This window comes from Notamacropus eugenii, chromosome 4, assembly GCF_028372415.1.
Source record: "Notamacropus eugenii isolate mMacEug1 chromosome 4, mMacEug1.pri_v2, whole genome shotgun sequence".
Lineage (NCBI taxonomy): Eukaryota > Metazoa > Chordata > Mammalia > Diprotodontia > Macropodidae > Notamacropus > Notamacropus eugenii.
This window is the reverse complement of record NC_092875.1, coordinates 11,568,503-11,596,487: the sequence shown is the minus strand read 5'-3', so window position 1 is coordinate 11,596,487 and position 27,985 is coordinate 11,568,503. Positions and strand designations below refer to the sequence as shown.

Genomic DNA, 27,985 nt, shown 5'->3' with positions numbered 1-27,985 from the left:
GAGAGAAGGAAGGAAAAAGAAGGCTTGGATAGGGGGAGAGATCAGGGGCTAGAGAGTGGCAAAAGGGAGCAGATACTAGGGCAATGGAGAAGAGAGCGGGTGCTGTAGGTGCTGTCAGGGAGAAGGGGTTCAAAGCAGAGACAGTAGAATAGAGAAGGATGGAGAGAGAGGGCCAGGAGGCCCCCAAAGGCTGCAGAGGGAAGGCCTGGGGCCCACTACTGCCTGATAGGAGGAGCTCAGCAGTGGGCTGGGCTTGGGAGGGCCCCTGTCAGGGGAGGAAGGTGGGAAAGAGACTTCAAACCTGCAGGTTCCTCACTTCGGCTGGCCTCCGGACCAAGTTTCCCCCACTCCCTTCCCCTCTCCCTGATGGTTCAGTGGTTCCCTCCAACACACATACTTTGGGGCCCCAAGGAGCTGGTGAGACCGGCTGGGCTCTTTTGGACATCCCATACTGACGGGAGGGCCTGAGGGGCCGAGCTGTTCCTGAGTGTTCTGGGCTGACTGAGCAGCTGCTGAGCCCAGAACCAGGGTGCGCCTGACCGGGAAGCGCTGCCCGACTTTTCCGCCTGGGTACGGCCCCGCCCAATGAAGGCTGAGGATGTAGGACGTGTCTGAGGGAGCGGGAGGGGAACTGGGGTCGGGAGAGACAGGGGCTGCGCCCTGTGGCCCTCTCCCTTTATGCTCATCTCTCTTCCTCCTTTCTTCTCTTTTCTCCACAATTTTCTCTCCTACTCCCTCTCTTCCCTCTTCTCTGTCCCTTTCTCTTCCCCTTTTTTCCTCTTTCTTCTTCTCCTCCTCCTTCTTCTTTTCTGTCCTCCCTTTTATCTCCTCTTTTTCCCCTCTGTCTTCTCTCCCCTTTTCTCATTCTTTCCTTCTTTTCAATCACCATTCCTGAACAGGAGTACAGCCACCTAGCCTAGGCCCTCTGTGTCACTGGGCTAGGCTGGTGCTTCCACCAGACATGACAATCTCCCCACCCTCACTGCCTGCTTCCCACTTGATGCCCACTCTGCACCTTAGGGATCTGCTCTGGAACTGTACGTTGGCAGTGCTTGGAGATCTCCTGAGATGCTAAGGGGAAAGAGAAGCCAGGCTCAGTCAGTTCTTTTTGCTGAGGATAGCTGACTGGGGGCACCCTGCACCATGGAGATAGGTAGGGCTTCAGGAGATCCTGGGGGAGGGAGGAAGGCTGGTGGTCTATCTGGGATTCTGTGGGGAAGTGCCCCAGAACTGCCAGGGCCCTAGTGTTTCTGGTCATCTGGGCAAAGATTCAATCCCAGAGAATCAGCAGACACCTCTGCCTCCTGTTTCCCTGCATTGCCCTCCCCTGAGTTTATTACAGGGGCACAAGGAGCCAGATAGATGATACACAGACTCAGGAACAGAGGCAGAAACAGAGACAGATGTCAAAACAGAAACATACAGAGGTTAGAAGTAGAATGAGAGATTCCAAGAGACCCAGAGAGGTAGAGATAGCCAGAAAAGCAGGCACAAAGGTAGAGACAGAAACAAAAAGCAGTCCCACAGAGACCCACCCACCCCTCCCCCATGCCCAGTCTCGGATCTACACAGACACATGCCCTGCTTGGCTCCACATTACTGAGCCGGTCAATGGGCTTCACCTCATTGAGGCCCTAGGCCAGAGTGGTAGTGAGACCCTACCCTGGATCTGCTTGGGAGGCCTAGTCCTAGCTGCCCTGCCTGGTAGGTTCTGGCCTGGCCTCCTCTACCTTTAAATTTGTTTTCAACCTGGAAACTAGGTCTGCTGCAAAGAGGAACAGCATCCCTCAAAAGGAACCCAGATCAAGCTGGGAAATCTACCCCTCCCCCACCTTTTCCAAAATATACTGGAAGGGATCTGCCAGTGTCCCACACTCCAACAATTTCTCACACAGTCTGGACATTCACTTTTACACATGTACATTCCCAGCGTTATGCTCCAAGGCACCAACATGTTGGCAAACATACCCCCACATAAAATTACCTGCTTTCTGAGACACGAGTCCACCCGGACACATCATCCTCCATTGCTTCAGGTTCTTAGTCTGTGACCACGCCTCCCAAACCCTCCAGCTCCAAACTATCCTATGACACTCCCTCATACTCCTTGACTATTTCACAGACAAATTCATCACACTCACCGGGACGCACTGGGTTGTTGTCCTTCATTCCCCAAGAGGACCAAAATTACATCACCATGATAAAGTCAAGTTTCAATGTGTCCGATTGTGGTTGATCAGACCAATATGAGCTCAGAATGCTCTACCACAGGTTGGGCACAGAGAGTCTGTGTGAATATTTGGGGTGGATACACTAAATTTGCGCATCCTACATTTCCTTTGAGCTGTTTCAATTCTGCTTTGCTCCTAGAGCACAGTACCCTTTCTGTGTGAGAGACTGTGAACAGCTACGGACAGGCATTCCTTCTATCTACTGGATCCCAGCATCAATGTGAAGCTGTGGGCCTCCCCCGCCCCCAACAAGGTGTACCTGTGTGTGTGTGTGTGCAAGAGTGTGACTGTCAGCCCGGGACACCTTGTAGAACTGCGGGACAACAGTGTGACCGGGCTGATGTGGTTCTGCTCACAATGGTGTGATGGACTCTCACAGACTGTCTGCAGTTGCGTTTTTGAGGAGTGTGGCTTGTACGATTATGTGCTCAATTGTGTGACCATGTGACTGTGGAACTCTGTGAGTGTCCCGCTCTGCCAGTCGGTCTGAGGAAAGCCCTGAGTGCCTGTGCGTGGGTCCGTTGGGGACTAGGAGCCAGTGTCTAACCTTGCCAAGAGGACCTTGGGTGTGACCGAGGCTGGCCTTGGTGAGAGAGCTGGGGCCTTGCATGTGGGACCATGGGCAGGATAATGGGGTTGCGATGTGATTTGTGTGAACCTACTCGCGCAGAGTTCGGGAGCTGAGGGGAGGCCGGATTGGGACGGAAGTGGGAGGAAGGAAAGCGAGGTAGATGGGCACAAAAGAGGAGACGGGACTGCAAGCTTCGGGACTTCGGCTCTTGAGCCGCACCCAACACCGAGCTCCAAGCGGACTCAAAGGGCCTGGGACCTGAGGATTGCCAGGCTCTAAGTAAACCGCCGGCCTCTGATGGCCTCCCCGCTGGGAGTGGGGCCCTAGCTGACCTCACCAGCGCCCAGATCCGGCTGCCGCTGTCCCAGCACCGGAGGGGACCATTTTTCAGAACAAGAAGGAACTAACTACATTGGGAAGGGAGGGGGGAGGAGAGTGGGGGAGAAGAGATCTTTTAAGGGAGCAAGTCGGCGCAGGGAGAAGCGAGTGGGGCCAGAAGTAACGAACGACTTGGGCGGGGGCCTTGGAGGTAGCGACATTTCTTGGGGAGAAAGGGGCTTGAGGAGAGTAGGAACCGATTTCGTTCTTGAAGAAGATAGAGGGAAGTGGAGTGTGGGGAGACAATTAACTACCCATATTGGGGGGCGGAGTGGGGAGGAAGCAGGGATCCTCGGGGGATAGGAGCCTTTGCGCCCCGGAGACCGCAGACTCCCCGTGCATCTCCAAGCGTCCGAATGCTGCCCTTCCCACCCCAGGGAGCAGCGGCCCTGGGCCGCTGCGCGGGGTGGGGGCAGTAAGCTCAAAGGCCAGGCTGCTTGGAGCAAGCTCTGAGTGGCATCTGCCCCCCCCACCCGGCCCCCGCCCCCACCTCCTCCCTCCCTCCCCCCCGCACCCCCTCCGGATGGTGAGGCGAGAGCGCGGCGCGGGGCGCACTCGGGGGGTGGCGCCGCCGAAGCGGGCTCCCCTATGGACGAGCAGAGCCCGCTGTCTCCCAAGGCCAACGCGTTTAGTATCGCCTCTCTGATCGCAGCCGCGGCGGAGCGCGCCAGCCGGGAGGCGCTGGGCCCCCCGCAGCTGGCCGCCCCGGGCCTGGCCAAGGCGGCCGCAGGAGCGGGCTGTCGCCCGCAGAGGATGCATTTCAGCACAGTCACCAGAGATATGGAAGGTAAGGCAGACAGAGGTCGGCCCAAGCCCGCTGGCTTCCGAGCCCCTTGCTCTCACCGGGTGTGTGTGGGGGGTGGGGGGGGGTGGTTCTCGCTCCCTCTGGGTGAGGGGCTCCTCGCACCCGCTGGGTGGGAGGCCCTTTATAACCTCTGGGGAGGGGGCCTCGCTCCCGCTGGCGCTGCCCAGGAATGGCCAGACTCCCGCCGGGCCACCCTGACCCAGGGGTCGAAGTTGCACCCGGCCAAGCTGCTCCAGCGGTAGCTCTGGATACGGATCCCAATTATTCTAGGAAGAGGAGGTAGGCTGGGAGTGGGGGACAGGAACTAGCCAAGTGGTTGACCAGCCGTCTGGACTTAGTGCTGTGTAGACCCGGTCTGAATGTTTAGAAAGTGAAGAAGGTGGAGGTCGAACCCTATCAGGCATGCCCCAGGCAGAGGAGAGAGAATGGAAACCCTCTGGACTTTGGGCTTTGGACTCCCTCCATACAAACACGCGCGCCCCTCGCCCCCCACCTCCATCTCCACCTCCAGCCTCTGCGGGGAGTGAGACAGGATTTCTGAACAAGGACTTTTAATTGAGAACGACGCAGAACCCCGCTGGGGCACTTGTGATCTTGTTCCGTTTTGGAAGTCGTGGCTTCCACGGTCGTACAGGTTCCTACCAGCCGACCGGAGGCGGTTCAGGCTCCCTGGCCACCCAGGCCACGCTCGCTGGTTCCCCCGCAGATATGCCTGGGGAGGCAGGGGAGATGATTCGGCTCCCTGGAAGAAGAGATAGCGAGACTGTCAGTCAGTCAGTTAGTCGGACAGACAGGCAGACACAGACAGGGATTTGAGAAGCAGATACAGCAGAACTGGAGAGCCGTAAAACAGCCTGACTGAGTATAGAGAGGAGGGAAGAAAATAAGAGAGAAGAAAGGAAAAGGAATGAGAGAAAAGAGGAAGAAAAAGGAGGAGGGAGAGAAAAAAAATCACACAAAATACTTGAAAGAAATTAGAAAGAAAAAGAGGAAAAAAGAGACAAAAAAGGGCTGAGAGACAGAAAGTTTAGGAGAAATTAAGAAGGAAAAAACAATTTAAGGGAATGCCAAGGGGAAAATGAAAGAAAAAACTGGGAGAAAGAAATTAAATGCTAGAAAGAAGGAAAAAGAAAAGTATGAGCAGAAAAAGAGAAGGAATAAACAAGGTAAGTTTAGAAAGAAGAATGGAAGGAAAGAGGAAGAGAGAAATAAAGAGGAGGAAAAGAAGAAACTGAAAGCAACAGGGGAGACCACGAAAGAGGCAGAAGAGAGAAATAAAAAAGAGAGGAGAAAAAGGAGGAATAAATAAGGATAAGAAAAAAACGAAAAAAGAGAGAGTAAAGGAAAGAAAAAGAAGGAAAGAGAAAAAAGGAAGAAAGAAAAAAGAAAAAACCAAGAAGAGAGAAAAGAAGAGGAAAAGAAAGAACCAAAGAGAAAAAAGAAAGAAAAGTAAGAGAAACTAGAGGGCAAAATAGAAAAAGGCCAGGTAAGAGAAAAGAAAGGAAAGAGAAAAAGATCAGTAAGGGGAAAAGGAGAAAAGAGAGAAAGACTGGGAGACAAGAAAGCAAGCAAGAAACAAAGAAAAAGAAAAAAGGGAAAGACGTACAGGTTAAAAAGAGGAGGCAAGAAGAGGGGAAAAAAATGACCGGGAGAAAGGGACATTAAGAGGGGAGAGAGAGAGAGACAGAGAGAGACAGAGAGAGAGAGACAGAGAGAGAGAGACAGAGAGACAGAGAGAGAGAGAGAGAGAGAGAGAGAGAGAGAGAGAGAGAGAGAGAGAGAGAGAGAGAAACAGAGACAGAGAGAGAGACTGTGATTGAAACAAGGTCGGAGAGGAAAAAAACACCAAAGCTGGGGCGCAAAGTCCGGGCCGAGATCGTGGGTTAGAGTAGCATCGAGAACGAGAACGAGCCGCAGGTCTGAGGGAGCCTCTCTCCAGATAACCTCCCCTGCCTGTGGAGCTCGCGGGGAAATAGAAAGGAGCCGGAGACGTCGGCTTGACAAGCAGGGCCAGGAGAGCAAACCCGGGGGATCCCATTGTCTGAACCCCGGGCTGGGGCCCGGCGGACAGGGCCCGGGTGGCGGAATGGGGGAGGGGAAGGGGCGGGGACGGAGGGCGGGCGAGGGGAGGAGGGCTCAGCCCGGGCGGGGGTGGGGTGGGGCACCGCTTCTCCCTCGCTGGGCGCCCAGGGTGCCCGGGGCAGCGCCGGGAAAGGGCGCGCTGGGCTGTCAATCAGGGAGCGGGGGCCGCAGGCGCTTTTACCTGAGGCACTTTATCTCCAGGAGAAATCGGAACCGGTCTGGTGGCCGGGCGGGCGGGGAGGCCGCGGGAGCAGATAAGACGCGCGGCTCCGCGCAGTTGGGAGGCCCGAGCGAGAGCCAGGGAGGGAGTCGGAGCCGGAGCCGGAGCGGGAGCCGGAACCGGAGCCAGGGCAGGCCGGGGCTCAGGGCAGCAGCCACCGCCGTGGCCATTGGCTGGGGTCTGCAGGCGAGCCGAGCCAAGCCTGGGCTTCGGCGATGCGCGGGCGGCGGCGCCCAGAAGGCAGCGGTAGCGGCCGCGGCAGGAGGGGGAGCCGCCAGTAGGCGGAGTGGGTGGGTAGGTGGGTAGGGGGCGGCGCGGCTCCGCGCAGGGCGGGCGCTCTAGCCCCAGCCGGGCCCCAGCCCCAGATCAGCTCAGCTCCAGCCTCAGCCCCAGCCCAGCCGCATCCTCCCTCGCTCCCTCCTCGCTCTGCTGCCCAGCCTCGGCGCGCAGGGCCAGGGCGGAAGCCCGGTGCCCGGAGCCCGCAGGCCCGGGAAATGATCTCCACCATCTCGAGCCCGTGGCTCACGCAGCTCTCTCACTTTTGCGATGTTACAGCCTTCACCGCCAACAGCCTGAGCAGCCTCAGCGCCTCCGGGGGCTACCACCTCTCGCCTTCCCCAGCTGGGGACCCCTACGTGCAGCACGAGCCGCCGCAACCTCAGCCGCAGGCGCCCCCACGCTACGATCCCTGCGCAGCCGGGGCCGCCGCTCAGTCCCACGGATACCCCTTCTCGGCCCCGGGCGGCCCCAACCCTCCCACCGGCGGCGGCGAACCTGAGGGCGCAGGGGCCAGCTGTGCCTCGGCCGGGCCTGGCCCAGGGGCCGTGGCTACCAAGGCTCCGGTGAAGAAAAACCCTAAGGTGGCCAACGTGAGTGTGCAGCTGGAAATGAAGGCTCTCTGGGACGAGTTCAACCAGCTGGGCACCGAGATGATCGTCACCAAAGCCGGCAGGTTAGAGCTGCCTCCCTTCCTCCGGGGTTCCCTCTCCCTCCCCGGGCTCCTATCTCTCCACGTGGCCAACTGTCTGGCACTGAGGATGGCTCCCAGCCCGTGGTCCCTGTTTCCTTGACCCCATACCCGTGGATGTTTAAGGGATTGAGATTACAGAGATCAACCAGCCCAGCTCTATTCATTTTACAGACTAGTAAACTGAGTCTCTGAGCAGAAAAGGGACTGTGTGTGTGCGTGTGTGTAAGGCACAGGGTCACTTCCTCCCCCCCCCCCCCCCCCCCAGCCCTTTCCCCTTTAAAAGCTTCCTAAATGTGCTTGATTCGAACTGAGGAGGTAATTGGGAAGGAACACAGCCAGGACTCGGGAGACCTTCAGGTAACAGGGTCACTTTCCTCTTTTTACCCCCTCCCCATCCCCCAGGCGAGCTCTCTTTCTAAACACATTTGTGTTGTGCTTGGCCAGTGAGGGAATGAGGCCCCGGGATAGAGTAGTAGAAGTCCCCAAGGGCTGAGGTTCCCGAGACCTTGGATGGTTTGGGGGGCGTCCTCCTGGCACCCGGGGTTGGGCCACTATTGAGGCTTGGGAGCCAGTCCCGGCTCAGGAGCCCCCGCTCAGTGCCAGGGAAGCAGCGCCTGCTTCTTGTAAATGCCAGTGATCCCGGCTCCTGCGACAAGGCCCTCGGGCTTCGCCCTGTCTGCAGCTGTCTCGGTTGTGCTGGCCGCCAGCAGCAGGAGAGAGGCCGGCTGAGGGAGGGCAAGGACTTCAAGAGTAACCACATAGCCTTTGCCCAAGGATAACCCAGGGCAAGCAAAGTGTCGCCACGGGAGGTGCCCCCACCTCAAGTCCCTGGGAATCCTGCTTCTGGGACAAGGGGACCTTGGCGCCCCAGTGGGACCGCACTCTCTCTGGCTAGTCCCTAAATCCTTGCTCGCTGTTCTCTGAGTTTCAGCCTCCTGGACTGGGGCAGCCTCTCTGGAATCCCGAGGCGGACCCCTGGGTCTCTGGGTCAGCACAGCAAAGGGCAGAACAGGAGGGCTAGAGAGGATGAGGGTTTTCTTGAAGCTTTTAATGGCATGATCGGAGCCCGAGATGCAGCTTATGCCTGGTTCAGGCCTAGGCCGAGAGACAGCTGCCTCACGGCCACCGAAGTGGCCCAGAGCCCGATTTCCAGGCAAATCTTTGCTGCCAGTCAGACTGAGGCTTAGAGTGGGCCGCAGGGCTAGCAGCAACCCGCCCCCCGGTTTTAAAGAGAGGCCCGGTGAGTTCCCAAGGCCTTACTGGGCTCGGGACAGAGCCAGATGGCTCAGCCTGGCTGAGTCTGGACCCTGGCCCCCTCAGAACAGAATCTTCTGGAGGGAGTATGTGTAGCTGGGGGAGTCAAAGGTTCTGTCTACAAGGGCAAAGAGGCGGCCATGCTGAGGCTGACCTGCCTTGTTGAGGCGAAGAAAGGCCAAATTAAACCCTAAATCAGAACGTAACCCTGGCTTAGCTGCTGTTTTCTGTGGATGGAAAGGGTAGGAAGATTTTTTAGTTCGAATTATATAGACCACGCGTTGAATCTGGAGGCTTCCCGCCTCTCCCTTTCAGTATACTTTGTGTGGCACCTTCCAGTGGGTATGGATTTGTTTACAAAGAAGAGACAGCGTCAGAAACTGAGAAACCGAGAGAGATTGAGCCAGAGTAGAATAACAAAACCGTAAATACGGAAGAGAGAGAAAAGAGAAAGGGACCAGACAATGAGAGAGAGAGAGAGAGCGAGAGAGAGAGCGAGAGAGAGAGCGAGAGAGAGAGCGAGAGAGAGAGAGAGAGAGAGAGAGAGAGAGAGAGAGAGAGAGAGAGAGAGAGAGAGAGAGAATTGTGTAGAGGGAGAGGCAGAGAGAGAAGGACAGACAAGGAAACCACAGACAGGGACAGAATGAGATGAGGAAAAGAAGCCAAGGGCCCAGAGACAGAGATGGAGCCAGAGGGGAAGCCCGAACCCTGGAGCAGACAGACAGAATGAGGGGGGAGAACAAGAGAGCAAAGGAGGGAACGAGTTCTGCCACGCAACTGTATTTGACCAGCAGACAAAGGCGTGTGTTTGGGTTGTGTCTAATGTACACACAGGCACACACAAATTCCGCCTCAGACACAACAAAACGAAACTGCGGGCGGGGAGAGAAGTCCAGGTTCTCCTTTGCGCTCTTGCTCTTGATTTCTCCACTTGAGAATGAAGGCAGCAGAGTTGGGGGTCCCGATCCCCATGGGATGCCCTGCTCTGCGACCTCCCCAGATTTCCAGGCCTGGGGCCGGGAGGCGAAAGCTGAGCCCTCGGAGCAGACAGCAGCCTGTCTGCCAGGGGTTGCTGGGGAGCCGGCCTCGAGGTGCTGGCAGGAGAAGGGGAGCCCGCATCAGTTTGGGAGGGGTCCCGGGGTGCCCAGCGAGTGCCTGAAGGAGACCTGACTGGGAGGCTGACTGGCCCGTTTAATCTCTTTGTTATCTGATCAGCCCCGAGCTCCGAGGACGGGGAGTCCCAGCTAAATGCCTCCCTTGGCTTCTGGTTCCCAGCCGTGGCTCTGGGTGGGGGCATCTTCCAGGGCCGGGACTTTGCTGGGAGGAGATAGGGCAGGGGAGGATTTCCAATTTTCAGCTCAGGTCCCAGGGAGCCACCAGGAGGGGTGGTCAACGGAACGCAGGAGGCAGGCAGAGGAAGGGAAGCCTGAGCGAGGTTTGGTCTGGTCCAGGAGAGCCGGTGAGGACTCAGTGGAATATTTCAAATTACCTGGAGAGAGGAGCTGTTAACCTATTTGGAGAGGCGTAGGGGCCCTACAGCCAAAAGGGTTCAGGGCTCAGTGTCAGGGGTCCTGGGCTCAAAACCCGGCTCCTACGTTCTCCTGATCTCGTGCTAGCGACATCCATTCTCGGAGACTCGGTTTCTTTAGTTGTCAAATTCGGCTAAGAAGTCACATTTTCATTATCTCTCTCCCAAAGAGCTTTGTAAACCCTATAGAAATGGGAAGGATTATTATTGTCTTTAGGCCCTACTCTCCCTAGCTCCCCAGGGGCTGCCGCCTGTCCTTCATGTCTACCCGGACTCTGGGACGAACACCCTCCTTGAGCTTTTAAAGGCTTCTCAGTCACCTAGTGTTCTAGTGCCCAAGGGCCCAAAGAAGGCTTCCAGGGCTCACGGCCTCCTTGCGGCCATGCAGGCAAGCAATTATCCCGGAGCTGGGTAAATGGAAATCTCATCCACCCAAGCCCACATGGCCTATTGGCCCTGTTGACCAGTATGGAGGAAAGGAGGGTTAGGTCCTAGCTGGGTGCCCCCACCCAGTCTTCTCCTTTCCAATTACCCAAAGAACTGGGAGATTTTTCATCCTCAAAGGACATGTATATACGGTCCAGTCTGGCTGAAGGGCCCTAGCTCTCCTGGTCTAGGTGGTTCCCATGCCTCGAGCATAACAGGGGTCACTTCCCCTCACTAGGCCTCAGTTTTCTTTTCTGTAAAATGGAGGCAACTCTATTCACGTTACTTTATCTTTGATCTAAGGAAAACTTCCGGTCTCCTGGGTTGTTATTAAACGGAGGGCTCTATAGATTTTTTCCAAACCCCTTCCAATTTATTTTTGAAGGCCAAGTCTCCATTAGGAAATCTAAGCTGGTAGTTAAGACAATTATCCAGAAAATATCTGGAAAAGCCAAACACCGCTTTTACTGGAATTATGCAGAGATGAAAGGCAACCAAAAGTAATGGAGGTTTTGCTTGAACGATCTGAATAATTTCAGCCCTGTCTTTCTCAGCAAAATTTCGGAGAGGGTCCCCTTCTCCTCTAACATGGGAGAAACGGGTTTTGTTTGTTTTCTGAAAGTGATTTGGGGGTCCGAGGGCACTTCCCGAGCTGAGAAGTAAAGTGTAGACACATCTGGGAGGAAGCCGGGAAACCCGGGTCCCCAGAAGCCAGACAAAGTTTCCAAGAACAGGGGAGTGGCCCAGAGTCCTTGTCTAGCAGAGTCAGCTCTCCTCTTTGGCTTCCAGGAAGCCTGTGCTCAGCCTCGGGTTCGGAGCCTGCCGAGGAATAGGGGCTGGGGGTATGGGAGGACTCCAATTGCGTTGCTTAGAGTCTCGGAGATACTGCCCGGGAAGCCAAATCGAATCACTCTTCGGAGGGGTGGTGGTGGTCATGGAGAGAGGGTGCTTGGAGGAGGATAGATACACGGAGAGCAAGCACAGGAATCCAAGAACACGTTTGCCTCATTTTCCAGAGTATTTCAGAAGAAATGTTTTTTTTTTTGGGGGGGGGGGAGCGTTCCAGATGATTCAGTTCCTTTTTTCAGCACCCTGTTTCGCTTTCTCAGCCGAGGCTTGACCTTAGAAACAGATCGGTTGCGTTTTCAAATAGAATCTAGGACTTGACTAGGTGCAATCTATTGACATGAATTTTGTCGGTGTCGACTGGGCCTTAGAAAAAGACGGAGAATTGGGTAGGGAAAGGACGAATGAGAGCTGAAAGTAAGAGAGACAATAGAAACCGAGAGAGAAACAGAGACTGGGGAAGTGGGAGGTAGGCGGGAAGAGACAAAGACAGAGACAGAGACAGAGAGAGACAGAAGAGAGAGAGAGAGAGAGAGAGAGAGAGAGAGAGAGAGAGAGAGAGAGAGAGAGAGAGAGAGAGAGAGAGAGAGAGAGAGAGAGAGAGAGAGAGAGAACAGGGACAAAGAGATGCTAGAAAGTTGGAGAGGCTGAAGCCTTGCGGCAAGATCGAGTCTGAAAGACAGAGACGGGAGACAAAGGTCGAGAAAAGAGACAGACCCAAGAGGAAGAAAAACCGAGACAGTAACCGGCACAGAGACCGAGAACCCTGTAGGCATTCCAGTCGTTTTCGGAAGCCCCACTGAATTTGTTGAAGGGCAGAGGCTGAGAGACGCGTATGGCAACCCACAGACAGACTGCCGGGTGGAGAATAAGGATACAGAGAATAGGGAAGTTGACTAACAGAAAAGCCAGGGAAAAAGAGCCAGTTTCAGGAGTGTCCTGTGAATCTCTGGCAATGAGGCCAGAGTCCTTGGTGCGTGGGACCAGGGCGGGAGTCGCTCTCTAGTCCCCCGGGCCATGTCCCCGGGCTAAGGCTGGGGTCCCCATAATGAAGACTCCTGCCCCCTCTGTCTTCCTGCCCCTTCAGGGGCTGGAGTGGGGGAGCTGAACTGGAAAGGGCCCTGAAATATGCCCTCTGGGCTTTCAGGGATCATCCGGCCTGGTCCATCAGGCCCTCCACTGCCCTATGCATTCTCCCTCACTCCATGCCCACCCCCCTCCCACTGACCCCTGCGTTCTCTTGTCCCGCAGGCGCATGTTCCCCACTTTCCAGGTGAAGATCTTTGGCATGGACCCCATGGCCGACTACATGCTGCTTATGGACTTCGTACCAGTGGATGACAAACGTTACCGGTGAGTGAGTGTGTTGTGTAGGGGTGGTGGTGGTGGGGTGGTGCAATCCATGAGAGTCCTGCTGGAAGAGGGTGTACTTGTAAGCCTGCACTGTATGTGGAGGAACCTACACATACGTATGTGACGGGTGTTTCTGCAAAGATATGTACATGTGTGCGTGCCTTCAGAATGTGTATGGATGAACCTGCGTGAACCTGCGTGGACCTACGTGTGCCTGTGTCTGGAGAGTCACCACGTCTGTGTGAGCCTGCATGGATGGAAGGGAATGAGTCTTGGGTGTGTGGGCGCCTTCTGATTTAAGTGTGCTTGTGCAAGTGCGGTCATGTGTGTCCTTGTGTGTGCCTGAGCGTGAGAGTCCATGTCCTGGAGGGTGTGAGTTTCCTTCTCCATAGGACATTATTGTCCCGTGATTTCCCTCCCTCCCCAACGAATGTCGGTGAGTCCTTTCGGGATTTCTCCCTATTGTTCCCTTTCCTTCCCCCACCCGAGTGTGTGTTCTCTCTGAGGACGTCGGTCTCCTTTTCTCAGATGGCGCCTGTTTCTGCGAGCTTGCTGGGAGTATGCTGTCTCGGGGGCTTTTCTTCAAGCCGGCGCTTCTGTGTCGTTTTGTGTTGCGCATTTATTCAATGAGTGTGAATCTGTGTTTTCTTCCTGCTTCGTTGTCCTGCGGACAGGATCGAACCGAGGACAATGTTTTGATCTTTTGTTCTAATTTCCAGAAATGAATATACAGCTTTGGAACATTTCCCCCAGTGCCTCGATTTCGTTGGGTTTTTTTCCCTTATAGTTTTTATTCGCGCATGTGTCGTTGTGTGTGCGTCTGTGAGTTGTTTTTTCTCTCTGATTTTGCCTCCTGTGTGTATGGTTCCCGTGCGTGCGTTTGGTAGAGAGAGGCCCAAGCTGTCTATAGAAGCAAAATCTTGGCCTTTTCCCCAGGGAAGGGAGTTCTCACTCTGCCCCAAATCTGTGGGGCGGGCACTCACCTGCGGGAGGTTCGGCAGTGCCTGATCATTGGGCTGAGAATGATGAGGATGATTAATAGTTATTAATAGCGCTGGGGAAATTAACCTGAGTAATAAAGACAGCCACGATGTCTTAAAGACAGCTTCTGCAGCCTGCCCCTCCTCGGGGCTCCAAGGTCACCAGAGACTGCCTATTACTCCTCTCCCGAGACTGGCGCCCACCAGCACAGGAACAGCTCACGCCCAGATGCACGGGCGCCCTCTCTTGTAGGGCATCCACGCACACCACTTTGCAAGGGGAAGGTGACCAAGGAAGGACTCCTTGCTCGGCCCCGGAGCCAGCTCCAGGCCCAGCGCATAAATCTACTCAATGTAGTCTCCTGTGTTCACACACCTTCCTTTATCCGCATCCTTTATCACACAAACTCACACTCCGCCATATCCAGTTTCACATTATAGTCATTCAGACTTCAAACACACCAACGTGGCAGATGGGGCATAAATACATCCTTATTCAAACACACATCCCTGCATGCTCTGATTCACTCTGACGCCACACACACACACACACACACACACACACACACACACACACACACACACACATTCACTCATACCCTTTATGGAACTTCGAAGATGGAAGGACCCTGAGAAATCAGTCTCCTGGTTCACCCTCCTGCCCTATCTCTCACGCTGCCTCTGCTCCCAAAGCTAAGTTGAAAACGGAGGCAATTACTCGGATAATTAAAGCAATAAACCCATTTGCTTCAATTACCAGGTGGAAGAGATGGCGACCTCCCGTTCTCCCCTGCACTGCGTGTTCAGACACACGAAAAGCCTGGGGAAGGTGGGGCCGGGGCAGAAGTAGATTGGGGCCGAGATCCTACTCAGTCAACCCAGCAATTAATAGCAATTAATAATGCTAATGGAGACACGCCCAGCCCTTTGTCTTCTCGGCCTTCATGCGGCTCCCGGCGCCCAGAGAGAGCCACGCCCGGCCTTAGTGGCCTAGCCCTCGGTTCCCACCCCAGAGTACCCCTCTCCTTCATAGGCTGTTAGGATCCAAGACAATATCGGAGCCGCAGGAAAGGCCACCAAGCGCATTCCACTTAGACCCACTTGATCATGTTTTACAGGTGGGAAAACAGACCCAGCGAGTCCTTACTCTTACATTTGGATCTCAGCATTAGACTGCAATCCACACCTGGGCTCTTTCCACCACACAGTGCTGGCTTGTTGGGTTTATTCCATTCCCTAAGGAAATTGGGACTTTTTGTCCAACTGGAGGCAAGGAGACAGAAAACAGGGTTAGCGAATGAAATTGATGTGGGAGACTCAGGTCCGGACCTCAGGGCTCGGAACCAGAGTAGTACTGCCGGCAAGTGAGAGCGAGAAGAAACGTTGGCCCCAATTCGCGTGAAGCGGGAAGCGTTTTGTTCTGGGGAAGGCCTGAGGAGAGCTAAGGCAGCCAGGGTCCCACAAAGAAAACGACCTTAGAGTCAGATGGGAGAACTGAGTCAAGCCTCGACTCTGCCTTTGCGGGCCAGGATTGGAAAAAACGAGAGGACTGGACTTATTATTCCTAAGGTTCTCTTCCATATACCACATTCCAGTTTTTAAATTCTATGTTCTAAGGGCCCTTCCAACTCTGATCTTCTACGTTATATGTGACTTTGGGTAAATCCGTGCCTCAGTGTCCTCATTTGTAAAACGGACTAGACGCCCTCTGATGTCCGTTCCAGATCTGCATAAGCGTTCCTCTGGTTATACTCTAAGGTTTCTTCCTGTCCTGACATTCTCTGTTTTTCCCAGCTCTGATCTGCTGTGATTCTGCGGTTCTAGGTACGCGTTCCACAGCTCTTCGTGGCTGGTGGCAGGGAAGGCAGACCCTGCCACCCCAGGCCGGGTCCACTACCACCCGGACTCCCCAGCCAAGGGCGCCCAGTGGATGAAACAAATCGTGTCCTTCGACAAGCTGAAACTCACCAACAACCTGCTGGATGACAATGGCCACGTGAGTGACCCCCACCCCGACCTCCTCCCGAGCCGTCGTAGCCTTTTTCTCCCTCCTGGCGTCTCCTGTCAGGACGACATCGAAGTCTGGTGTCAGTCACCGTCTCGATAATGTAAAGGGGAGGGAGAGGGGATGATTGCTTCTGTCTTTGGATGGTTAGCCTCGAACTCGGTACGAATTGAAGGGGCTTCTCCTCCAGACCCCAGTCACTAGAGGTGGGGGGAGGGGTGTAGGATCCATGTTCCTCCTTACTTTTCCTCATAGCTATGCGTCCCTCAGTAAGACACTCTCTCACACCCTTTCCAGCTGTAAACCTGGGAAAACAATATTGAGACTCCCTGTCTCACAGGCTTGTCATGGACAAAGTAATTTGTAAATCTAAAGGGCTACATACAGTAACAGGGGGTATTATTCTCTCCTCCTTTTGTGGAATAGAGAGCAGATAAAATAAGTCCTGGGACAAATTGCTACCTTTCTATTCATTATTTGTTTTCATTGAGTGTTCTGTGAACACAAGATTACGAGCTGGACGGAAGAAAATGATTGCTTTTTGCCATAGAGTTAGCAGCTAGTTGGCAGAACAGATGGTACTGGATTTGGAGTTGGGGAGACTGCCACAGACTCATGCTTACTAAAGGTGTGACCCTAGGCAAGTCATTTCATTTCAGTTTCTTTATTTGTAAAATGGATATAATAAAAACAACTACCTAGCAAGGTTACTGGGAGGATCAAGTGAGGCAGCACTTATAAAGTGCTTTACAAACTTGAGATCTTCATAAATGAGAGTCATTAGAATTATGATTATTTTGTCTAGACCTATGACTTCATTTAGGTAGGGAACTCCCAGTGGAAGAAATCCCTCCATCAGTGCAGATTGGCGATTGCTCTGACATCAATAGCCTTAGAAAACAGCCTGGGGCACTGAGAGGGTGAGCCTGGTCCGAATACATAGTGTGTCAAATCCTACCAGGCTTCCCTGACTTGGAGGCTCAGCTCAGTCTTTTACTGAGCTGCCGTTGCATCTAGAGAGTTGCTGTTTTTATTATTGGGGGGATAAAGAGGGGGAGTTGCTGATATTCGGTTAGGGAAGCCCCATGGCTCCTTAGGAAGGCTTGACCCATCTCCCCAGGTCTTCTGTGGCCTGGAAGTGCCCTAAAGGAAGCCCAACCAGGGAATATCAGAGCTAGAAAGGGGCTATATAGATCAACTCTCCAACCAGGCAACAGAGAGATATGGAGGGAGAGAGACAGAGACAGAGAGAGAAACACACACACACACACACACAGAAGGGCTTGGAAAGTAGGAACATTTTAGAACCAAAGTGAGGAAATAAAATCCTTTATCCGTGGTACCTGACCCCAGGAAATAAGTAATTTGGTTGCAAGTGGGATTTCACCAGGGGGAGTTCTGTAAATGCCTAACATTCAGCTCTTAAGAAAAAAAATTCCTCAGGACACATTTTAATCTGCAATATTGACATTTCCTCTGTCATTTTAAAAAGTCCAAGCAGTCAACCAAACAGGCGTCCATCAAGTGCCAATTTGTAGCATTTGCCGATTTCAAAGGTGTAAATGCTCAGGCTGAGAATCGAAACATCAGTCCACCTCTGAGGAAGGGGACCGGAGGAGTCTGTCTGTCTTGGCCAAGCTTTCGTAGATGGTATTTTGGAGGGGAAAATGCCCTTTGCAATGAAATATTCTAGAAATTTTGTTTTCAGTGATTGCCCCGAGAGCCCCATTCACTTCGATAGGAGCCGCTGGGGTCTAAAGAAGGCTTTTTGGGGCACTTTCTAACTCGACCCCCTCAGTCGGAAGAAAACTGAAGTCCAGCGAGGGGGAGATATTTGCCCAAGGTCACACAGCCAGTCAGGGTGACTGCAAGAGGGCCCTAGAAGACAGAATGTTGGCCTAGGCTTAGAACCTCAGTCTCCTGACGCCAGATGGAGGGAGCGGGGGTTGAATGGGGTCTTCCCACCGCGGTAACTCAGTTTCTCCCGTTGGTAGCTCGGGCTATGTCTTAATCGGTGTCGACACTTCATTTCGCCAGTATAGACACCCTTTTCTCGCTCCCTCCTCTTTCGCTTTCTTGCCCGCCTTCATCGGCCGTCGTAGCCCTGGGACAGGGGTTCTGAGCAGCTTATGTGCTCAATCTATTTTTTCTCGGGAGACCCCAGTTGCCCGTCTCCCATCCCCTCTCTCGCAGAAGGGAGGAGTAGGAGTGGGGCAGTTTAGATGAGGAGGGTGGCATGGGGGTGGAAGAATGGATTGAAGCATTCAGGGATTGATTGATGAGTTGGGGAGGTGGAGTGCTGTGCTCACCTCATCTCCCCTTACCCTCCCTCCCTTGCCCCGCTTGGTCCGAACCCCACCAAAAAGCGATGGCTCTTAGAAGGTGATGGAGAGCTTCGACGCTGGCAATCCTCAGAGAAAACTCTGGGGCGACCCCGGTTGCAGCGTCCCGGTGAGGGAAGCATTCGTTAGGACCGGGGAGGCAGGGATGGGGGTGTGGACCACTGGGGCTTCATTGTATCATTTCCAGAGTTAGTGACCCTATCGTTGCCAACCTTTAGGCCCCCTAAATAAATCCGCGTCCATCAAACTCATTTGTGCTTTCCAAGTCCAGGGCAGTGGCCCAGGCTTGTTTCCGCCGGGGGCAATGTCTCCATAGGGAAGCAAAGATATGCCGAGAGTTAGGCACCAATAAACGTCTATCCTCCATACACTCAAGGTTTCAATTACTTCTCTCCCCTACCTGCCTCGCCAAGATTCTAGGAGTTGAAAGGGAACTTGGAGAGCATTTAGTCCAGGAGTTCTTAACCTGGGCTCCACCAACCCGCAGATAGGTTTCAGGGAGTCTGTGAACCTGGAAGAGAAAAAAAAATCATTAAAATCGAGCATTCCCTTCCATTATGAATTTGTTTAAAAAATCATTCTGAGAAGGGGTCTGTGGGCTTCACCAGACTGCTGGAGGGGCTCAGGACTAGGGACAGGTGAAGGAAGAGCTGGTCTCGTCGAAGCCCCTAATTTTATTGAGGAGGAAGCTGAAACCCAGGGAGGGGAAGAGGCAGGAGTCATCCACCTAGTAAGTAGGCAGAAGGGCGAACCTCTTTACTATGTTATTGTTTTTGCTTGAATCCTTCCATATTTGTTTCGATTCTCTCTCTCCCCCTCCTCCTACTTAAGCTACTTTGGGGGAGAAGTTATTGGTTTTCTCTTTGGTGTCTCCCGAACCTAGCACAGTCCCAGCTGAGAATTCTTCATATATATAGCCTTCTTAGCTCTTCATACATCCCTGGGAGGTAGATACTACAGGACTGATCACGACCCACTATTCTATGAAAAGGGTACTGAGTTTGGTGGCAGAGAACCTGGGTTCAAATTATATATATGTACAAATCCTATATTTTACATATTTATATATAATACTATATATAAAACCTGTGTGACTGTGGACAGGTCATCTAACCTCTCAGTTTCTTCAGCTGTAAAATGAGCTGGTTGAACTACATGGCCTCTAAGGTCATCGGTGATCCTGTCATCTCCATTTTACAAATGGAGAAACTGAGGCTCAAAAATGAAATGATTTGCTAATGGTCACACAGCAAATGAGCAGCAAAGGTGCGATTTCCTTCCTTGAATTCGAACCCCTCCAGGCCACGGTGGCAGACTCGTCGCTGCCTTGGTCAGTCCCCTGCGCCTTCCACCCAGCCCATAGTCTCTCACAGGGCCACCCTTTGAGATCTGACCCACGGTTCCTCTTGTCATTCAGATCATCTTGAACTCCATGCACAGATACCAACCCCGCTTCCACGTAGTCTACGTGGATCCGCGCAAGGACAGCGAGAAGTACGCCGAGGAGAATTTCAAAACCTTCGTGTTCGAGGAGACCCGTTTCACTGCTGTCACAGCCTACCAGAACCACAGGGTGAGGGGCCGGGCGATCGCGCCGCCAAGTCTCTAGGGCTGTGCTGCTGGGTTGCGCATGGGTGGAGTCGCTGACTCTAAAAGCTCCCCGGGGGAGCTAAGGCTGAGTAGCAGTTTTGAAAGAGTGGGTACCCCAGGTCCAGACTAGGGCCTGAGCACTTTATCAGCGGTCGGTTCAGGGCAGGGGAAACCAAAGGACCGAACCTGGCTCTCAAGGGTCTAAATGTGCGCTCGGACGAGCCTGTCTCTTTCGGTCGGGCAGGCGATGCCTTCCTCCTTCCTCTCTGCTTCTGGAGTTCCCAGATGCGAGGAAGGGCCCCCGGCTATGATATTCTCCCCAGGGGTGAGGCTGGAGGAAAGGAGACCCGGGGCGGGTGGGGAAAGAAAAGGAACTTAAGTGGGAAAAGAAATAGCCTCTGGAAGGGGTCGGGCTGGTGGGAGGGCAGCGGGAGAAGGCCAGCTCAGACCTGTTTTCAGGCCTGTACTTTGGGGCTATCTCCAGTCCTCGAACCTCAGTGCGAAGTACAGGAAACGAGAACTTAATGGTTTGTTCAAACCCGAAGGGCTTGGGTCTGGTGGCGGACAGAGGATCCCTGTCTTTGCTGCTGCTTTCTCAGTCAGTCATATAACAAACATTTATTTAAAAATCCAGAGCAGCTGGGTTGCAGGGACAGGGGCGGGCAGGCTCTCCTAGAAGGGAGAGGAAACCAGGTAGGCAGGCAGCAGACCCTCCTGTCTCCTTCGGGTCCTTTGCCCAGAGTCTCCCTCGAGGATATGGACCTGGGACCAGTTGACGTTGGGGTCAAGGTGTCACTCAAAGTTTGTTTGGGCAAAGAGGATCCCAGCCCTCGGCCTTATCTCTGAGCGGGATCCTCTTCTCTGCTTGTGGCCTCGGCAGCACCTCACTGGCATCCTGGTCCCTAGGCAAGAAAGGGGAAGGACTGGAGGGAAGGACATGGGATCTTGAGAGCCCCTTTGCTGCAAACTGGTTCAGGGGCGCTTCTCCGCTGCTCTGGCACTGACTTCTGTCGGGTCCCACAGGCCAGGCAGCATCTGGACCAGCCGGGCCAAATGGGCCCCTAGGCTGGGAGGTGGCCTTTCCTAGGAAGTAGAAGGAGCAGTATTGAGAGGCAGAAAGGGCTTTCGAGTTAGCCCAAGGCAGCCTAAGCTGCTATTTTTGGGGAGAGGAAGACTGAGGCCAGGATAGGAGGGGGGCTTGTCCCAAATAGCATGGGAAGCCAGCGGGAGAGGCTTAGGCCTGGGACCCAGGTCCTGTGGCTGAAAACTTCCAGGCCCTTTCCTCAGACCCAGTTTGACACCTGTCTGTCAAGTGCCTCTGTCTCACACACCTTCCCTAGACTCGGGGCATTTAACTAACCCTTAGGGTCGGGGAGGGAAGGCAGAGGCCCGATGGGGCAGAGAAAAACAAGAGAAGAGATTCCGCAATGATTCCCTGGAAGGGTCGAGAAGCAAGTGAAGGAGCTGAGGCCCCTGTCCCGCCCCTACAGGGCTGGGCAGGGCAGGAGGTTGAGCTAGGCAGGAGACTGGATAAAGCAAGAGACTGGACAGGGCAGGGTGGGAGGCTAAACCGGACAGAGCAGGGGACTTCAGGGAGCAGGGCAGGAGACTGGCCCTTTAAGGAGGCAGCCCCTCCCGGACCCCGTGGGCTGGTGTGGCGGCCTTTGACGGCCGCGGACAGCTGCTTTGTCTCCCCTGCTTTCTATCGCTTTGACCTCTAAATCTGGAACTGTCACTGCCCGGCTTAAAGTTTGTTTTTGAACCCATTCCGGAAACTCGAAATCACATGCCTTATCCTCGGATTTGCCCATGGGCCCCGAGTGGCCCCAGCGATTCCCCAGGAGGCCTCCAGCTCCTGCTCCCTCCAGCCGCCTGCCCGCGGTCCAGCCTAACCTCCGCTCAGTTTCTGGCCCTCCGGCCCCTGGCCAGGCGAAGGACACGGCTCCTCCGGGTAGTAAGCAAGGCCCTTCCCGGGGCCTTCTCCCTCCCTGCCCCACTGCAGTACCCACTCAGGGAGGCCCTCCCCTTGGTCCCACAACCCGATCTCTGGGCGCCTCTTGTTTGGGCCAAGTCTGCTGGGAGTGGAGATCTCCCTCTCCTCCTGGGTGACTTAGCTGTGTGACCTTGTGCGATCACATGACTCCCCTGCATATTGGGATGGGGAGGCGGTGGCTTATGTGGTCTCAGAAGTTCCCCAAACCTAAAATCCATTAAGGGGTTTCAGACTTCAATCAGTCAACCAAGGAACCGGTCAGCAAGCAATTTAGGAAGTGCCTACTCCTTGCTCCGCAATGCGGAAGCTTTGGTGATACTGACATTCAAACGTCCCTTTGTGGCGAGGCTTCTAATCCAACTAGGGGAGACAAGGGCCATATAGGAATTTGACGGCAGGGGAAACTTTTTGTCTCCCCCTTCTCCTAGAGCTCTAAGCACGAGGCAGAAACACGTTTAACACGTCACAGAAATGATCTTAGAAATCAACAGTGCAAACCCTCTGTTGGCCGGCCAGGAGCTTGTGACTTTCCTAGTTCACACGGGTAATTGGCCCAGAGTCAGGATTTGAAGTCCGGACCTAGATTAGCGTGCCGGCTTAGTTACTTAATTTACTACGTGTATAGCGCTGGACAAGTCCCTGACTTTCTCTGGGTCTCGGTTTCCTTCTTTGTAAAATGAGGAAGGTGAGGGAACTCAAAGGCTCCTTCCAAATCTACATTCTAGGATCTTTCATTATTGGTGGAGGAGGGAAGCTGGTGGGGAGGGGAGAAAGCGAGAAGGGCTTCTCCCTCCGCCCTCCCCCAGTTGATTTCTTTCCCTTTCTCTCTTCCCACCCCCACGAAGATTACTCAGCTCAAGATCGCTAGCAATCCCTTCGCCAAAGGCTTTCGGGACTGCGACCCTGAGGACTGGTGAGTGCCCACCCCAACTACGCCCCCCTCCAAGCCCGCGGGGCCTGAGTGGACCCCAGCCCGGTGACCTCCTGGACGTTGTCTCCCGCTGCAGGCCTCGTACCCACCGGCCAGGGACGCTGCCTCTCATGAGCGCCTTCGCCCGCTCACGGAATCCGGTGGCCTCGCCCGCCCAGCAGAACGGGGCTGAGAAAGGTAGGCGGGATGCCCTCCCTGCCCCCGGCCCTCTCCCCAGGCTCAGTTCCCGCTGGTGGGCCTGGCTTATGCTTTCTTAGTCTTGACTTTCCTCTTTCTCTCTGCCCTGCTGGGAAGGTAACAAGACATCCCATAGATGGGCAGGGTCTTCTAGCCAACTGCAGGAACCGAATGGGCCCACGGGGACCCGGGCCAGGGGTGGAATGGGCGGAGAAACCTTGAATTTGGCCAGAAAACTCGATTCTGACACCAAACGCGTGACTTTGGGAAAATCGTTTCATCTCTCAGCCTCGTGCTAACAAAGCAATTATCTGATACTTTTATGCTTTTGAAAGCACTTTCCACATAAAGCAGCTGCGTTGGGGAGTGCAGTCGGTCTGTGTCCGAGCCGAAATAGGAACCCACTACCCCGATGCTTCTTCGGTTTCCCCAAGTATAAAGTCAGGGGGGCAGGCTTAAATGCTCTTTATGGGTCTTTCCAACTTTTAAATCTTCCCAGGCCGTCCCGGGCCCCGACTCCTCTCTCTGGACTGTTTTAGCTCGCCCCCACCCTGAGATCGCTGCACCCGAGCCTCCCCAGTGTGCCTTTTAAGGGCCCTTGGGGTGCTGGTGGCCGCTGCGCGTCTGCGCCTGCGTGGAACTGGAGGGCGGGCGAGCAGGCGAGTTCCTTTTTCCATTAGCTGCTGTAAACACTTCGCAGCTGAGCCGAAGTTCGCCTGCAGCCTTGGCGGCTCCGGGGCCCGTTCACATAAAGAGAGGCTGTGTTTGTTTAGGGCAGCGCAAATTGCCGAGATGTCATGCGTGTACACACTTGTCAGTCAATCTGGCCCCGTTTACCTCCGCCGTCAGAATAGCCAGGTCTAGGGAAGGCGTTTCTGGGCGGCCTCGTGCGCCCGCCCACCGGCTCAGCCCGGGGGTAGCGTTGTTTTTAACCTCGTTTTAGCCTCGTTTCTCGCCTGGGGAAGCAGGGTGCCTAGGAAAGGCGAGGCTGGAAGGGCCGAGGGTCGGGTGGGGAAGAAGAATTTTCCCAAGAAACAATTGGTGTGCCAAGTCCTTCGCCTCCCCCCAGCTCCCTCATGCCGCCCCAGCGCAGGGGCTCCGCTCACACTTTCCAAAGCCAGGTCACAGGCCCTTTTCGAAATGTTAACTGACCCAGGCCGGGCTGTGAGCTAAAAGCTGAGCAGGAAGGGGGTGGGGTGGGGAGTGTGTGTCTGCGTGCGCGCTCGCTGGGGTGGGGGAATGATCGGAGGCTGCTAGCTGAAGGGGGAAGGAATTCTGGCATGGGTGGGGGTAGAGGGGGCTCGAGGACCGCATGCTTTGGAGTGCAGGCGGAGGTGCTGCAGTCTGGGGTGGGGCCACATTGGAGCGCTGGGAGAGGATCCTAGCTGTAGAGTGGGCGCCCAGGAGCGCGCGGGCGCAGGGCGGGGAGCTCCGGGCCATGGAGGGGCTGAATTGTTGTATAGACGGAGATTTCCGGCTGGGATGGGGTCCAGGGAGGTTCGGGTTAGGGACAGGGTGCGAGGAGTCTCCAGGATGAAATTGGAGCCCAGGAAGATAGGGAGTGAATCTCCGGAGGTGTATGGGGTGGGATGTAAATCAGGGCCAGGGAAGGGGTGCACTAGCGCCCTGGCTAGGAGGAGGCTCCAGGTGGAGAATGTGGCGCACTGTGTGTGTGCGGGGGGTTCTCAAGAAAGAGGTGCAGGATGGCATGGCACGGGGATGGAGGAATCCTAGCCAAAGGTGCCCTGGAGTGCAGTCTTCAGACTAAGGGTGGGGAGCACGGAGACTCAGGTCAGAAAGGAGGCGGTTAGTGAGCTGGAGGATGGGACAAAATGCAAAATGTTAAACACCATGCTCTCACCCGAGGAATCAAAACTGTTGGTTCGCTTTGGCAGACGCTGCTGAGAGCCGGCGGGAGTACGAGCGAGAAGCCAGCGGGACCCCTCTGCACGCCGACCCGGCCCACCAGCAGCTCATGTCCCGGGTGCTGAGCCCGGCCTTGCCCGTCCCGGGAGCCGGAGGCTTGGTGCAGATCACCGCTACCGCGGGGGGCAGGCCGAGTCCTCCGCACCACGAACTGCGCCTGGAGGCGCCCAGCGCCTCGGAGCCCCTGCACCATCATCCCTACAAATACCCGGCAGCCGCTGCAGCAGCCGCCGCCGCCTACGACCATTACCTTGGGGCCAAGAGCCGGCCGGCGCCCTATCCTTTGCCCAGCATCCGGGGTCACGGTTACCCTCACCCGCACCATCACCACCACCATCACCACCACGTGAACCCTGCGGCTGCGGCCGCAGCGGCAGCGGCAGCGGCCAACATGTACTCCTCCGCCGGGGCTCCGAGCAACTACGACTATGGGCCAAGATAACCCGCCTCTCCAGGCCCGACCCCGGCCAGCCCGGATCCCGCCCCCCACCTTCGAACCCAAGTTTGGCTGGCACGCCCGGGTCCTCTCCCTCCCCTCCAGCCCCAGACGTCCCCCCAGGGCACCTCTCTAACTGAGGTCTCAGCTCAACCGCTCGACCCTGTTACCCCAGTCTAGGCCCCACCCCAAGGTCCAGCCTTGTCATTCATCAGCGGGCCTTCCTCCAGCCAAGCTTTCCCCATCAATGCCCACCCCGAGTCTCCACTCCAGCCCCAGGGTGCCCCTTCGAAGCCCAACCTTCCCAGCCGTCCAGCCCTGCTCCCGCTTTCGACCCGCCACTCCCCCGGAGCTGCCCGCAGACGGTGTGCCGCATGGTGTGTGCGTGCCCTCCGCGCCGTAGCGTGTGTCTGTCCGCGGAGGGCGCTTTTATGCTGAAGTGGGAACGTTGCCATTTTTAGGATGATGGTTTTGCCTGCCCCCGTTTCTCTTACATATCTTATCGAGGGGGTCCCAGATTCCGGACCCCCGCCCCCCTAGACTCCCCTCCTAAGCCTGGTGATTCAGCGTGATTCTTCCTCTCCTGGGACGCCGAGTTCTTGGTGGTCCCCATTCGGCACCTACCTCACCTCCTGGTGCCCAGCTCTAAGCCCTCCCTCTACCACGCGGAACATCATGTCCCGAGTGTTCTCGATCTCTTAGCTGCCTCCTTCCTAAGACCTGGGGCTCTAGCCCTCAGCGCCACCCTCCCCACCTTGGCCTACTCCCTCCCTCACTTCCTGCCACGTGGGGCAAGCAGCAGTCCAGCGGGAGGGGTCGGGGTCGGGTCCTGCAGGGAGGTGGCAGCTTCGGCGGAAGTGACAGCAGATAGGCATCGACGGAGGGGGAAACTGAGGCCCCGAGAGCCCATACTACTCCATGTGACCGAGGAAACCCGAGGCCCAGAGAGGTTAGATAATCTGTAATTCATCTGCCCGGCCTCAGTCAGTTGATAAGCATTTATGAAGCACCTGCTATGTGCCAGGAACTGTGCTAAATGCTGAGGATACAAACAGAGGCCAAAGATAGCTCTTGATCTCAAAGAACTCAACAAAAATTTGATAGAGGAGACGACAGGCGAACAAGCTATAGACAAAATGACCGGAGATAACCCACCTGTCCCTTTTTTACAGATGAAGAAACAGGCCCAGAGAGCTCCAAGAGCCTAGAGTCCATGTGCCCCCTTTCACAGAGGCTCAGCTCAGTTTAACAGGCCTTTTAAAGGTCCTGTGCCAGGCAGTAGGGATAGAAAGGCAAAAGTCCAACCTTCCTCAAAGATCGAGGCACAGACCGACTGCAGAAACTGGCTCTTCTAGGACTGCAAATCCAGGGGCAGGAGGCTGGGCTGTCCCTCTATCTCAGGGATTTGGGACCAGTCATGAAATAATTCAGTCTTGGAAGTGGAAGAGACCTTGGGGCCATAGAGGTTCAATCCATACATAGAAAAAAAATCCTTCCTGCCTGATACCAACAAGGGGTCATCCAGCCTGTTTCTAGAAAGCTCACTATCTCTCCAAGCATGCAGTTCCATTTGTCAGGTCTCTCCTGCCTTGGTTTCCTCCTTTGTTAAATGACAGGCTTGGACCAGATGATCTTAAGGTATTCTGTGGTTGTGTATTCCACACGCATTTTTATTGACAGAATTGAAAAAAAAAATCTGAACTTAGGGGAAAACCCATTTGATGTATTGGGTTATAATCCTATGATTACAGGGCCAAAGCAGAAAGGGGATCATGGCCCTCTTGGTGAAATTCTGAGCCAAATCCTAGCTCTGCCTCTACTCCTGACCTTTCCTGAGCCAAAGAGTCAGGCTCTTCAGAAGCTCTAAGATGGAGACTAGGAAGGGATCCTAGACGTCACCTAAGTGAACCCCTCTGCCCACCTCCACCCCAGAGGACTGGTGACTTGCCTGGGTTAGAGAGTAGAGGCAGGATTTGAACCCGGGCTTTCTCACTCTAATACTCTTTCCTCTGCATTACAAGTCCTTTCTTTGGGCCTCAGCTTACTCCTCTGTAAAAATAAGGTATTTGCCTTCCTGATCTCAAAATTCCCTTTTCAAGTTGATCTGTGATTTTCAGCTGTCTTCTGGGTCCCAGCTGTACCTTATTGTCTCCTACTCATCCTTATTACAAAATGACAGACTGGAAAAGAAAGTTGAGAGAACATCTCCACCAATGACCTATTGTGTAGAAAGAGGAGGAAATATGGTCAGGGCTCTCCCTGCCCCCCCAAGCTGCCTCTCTGCCATCTCAGGGCCTCTGATCCGAATCTCCCCATTCCCCTGGCCACAAGCCCCCACCCCTGGGCAGAACTATTGCTGTCTCCTGGCCATAGACTCAGACCTCAGAATTCTGGGCCCCTGGGAGGCTGAGAGGAGGAGGAGGAGGAGGAAGACCACCTGGTCTGATTGAAGGTTTCCCCAGGCTCCCCATCCCACCTTAAGTGTGCTGGCTCTCCCAGCGTGGATTTTCTTTGACATTTTTGGTTTTGCTTTGTTGTTTTTTGCAGTGGATTGTGGAAGTGTTCCTGTCTAACTACAGCACCCTAAAGGTCCTTTCCCTCCAATCGGTGGAGCTCAGGGTGGGCAGAAGGTCCTCCCCTGGGCTCCCATTGCTTTGAGGCAGCCCCCCCTGCAGCTGCCGTGGAATGGTCTCTTCTTTGTACACAGATTAGTGCCAAAGCTTTGGGGCAAATGTTTAATGAAGTTATATTTATTTTTCTCCCAGAGATGATGCGGAACCCTTTCTCCCTCTTCCTGGGTAGTTGCCGCATAAGTAAAGGCAAGTCCACCCCAGAGGCATATCTGCAAATGGTGTAGATACTGTAGATATGTGTAGATATGTGTAGATAACACAGCGGTTACCTTTCAATTGACGAAATATCGGACTTGGACATTTATAAA

At 54.7% G+C, this 27,985-nt stretch overlaps 1 protein-coding gene across 2 annotated transcripts; it reads left to right on the top strand.

Moving 5' to 3' along the window:
• The first annotated feature begins 3,253 nt into the window (after nt 1-3,253).
• On the top strand, nt 3,254-27,985 carry TBX1 (T-box transcription factor 1). Of its 2 annotated transcripts, XR_011965230.1 has the most exons (9): nt 3,254-3,967; nt 6,843-7,239; nt 12,563-12,664; nt 15,469-15,640; nt 19,409-19,564; nt 22,420-22,487; nt 22,582-22,682; nt 24,578-25,993; nt 27,592-27,985. XR_011965230.1 is itself a non-coding variant. In XM_072599794.1 (8 exons), exons 1-8 carry the CDS (start codon nt 3,769-3,771, stop codon nt 25,048-25,050), a joined length of 1,668 nt encoding a protein of 555 aa, XP_072455895.1. In that variant the 5' UTR covers nt 3,254-3,768; the 3' UTR covers nt 25,051-27,985. The 2 variants fall into 2 exon arrangements, 1 of the variants encoding a protein (XP_072455895.1); XM_072599794.1 differs by having other exon boundaries at nt 24,578-27,985.

Bases quoted from the DNA above. Each gene is read 5' to 3' on its own strand.
- TBX1 (XM_072599794.1), top strand. From the start codon at position 3,769: ATGGACGAGCAGAGCCCGCTGTCTCCCAAGGCCAACGCGTTTAGTATC. The intron at 12,665-15,468 runs GTGAGTGAGTGT...CTGCGGTTCTAG, and splicing joins GTGGATGACAAACGTTACCG to GTACGCGTTCCACAGCTCTT. The intron at 19,565-22,419 runs GTGAGGGGCCGG...ACCCCCACGAAG, and splicing joins CAGCCTACCAGAACCACAGG to ATTACTCAGCTCAAGATCGC.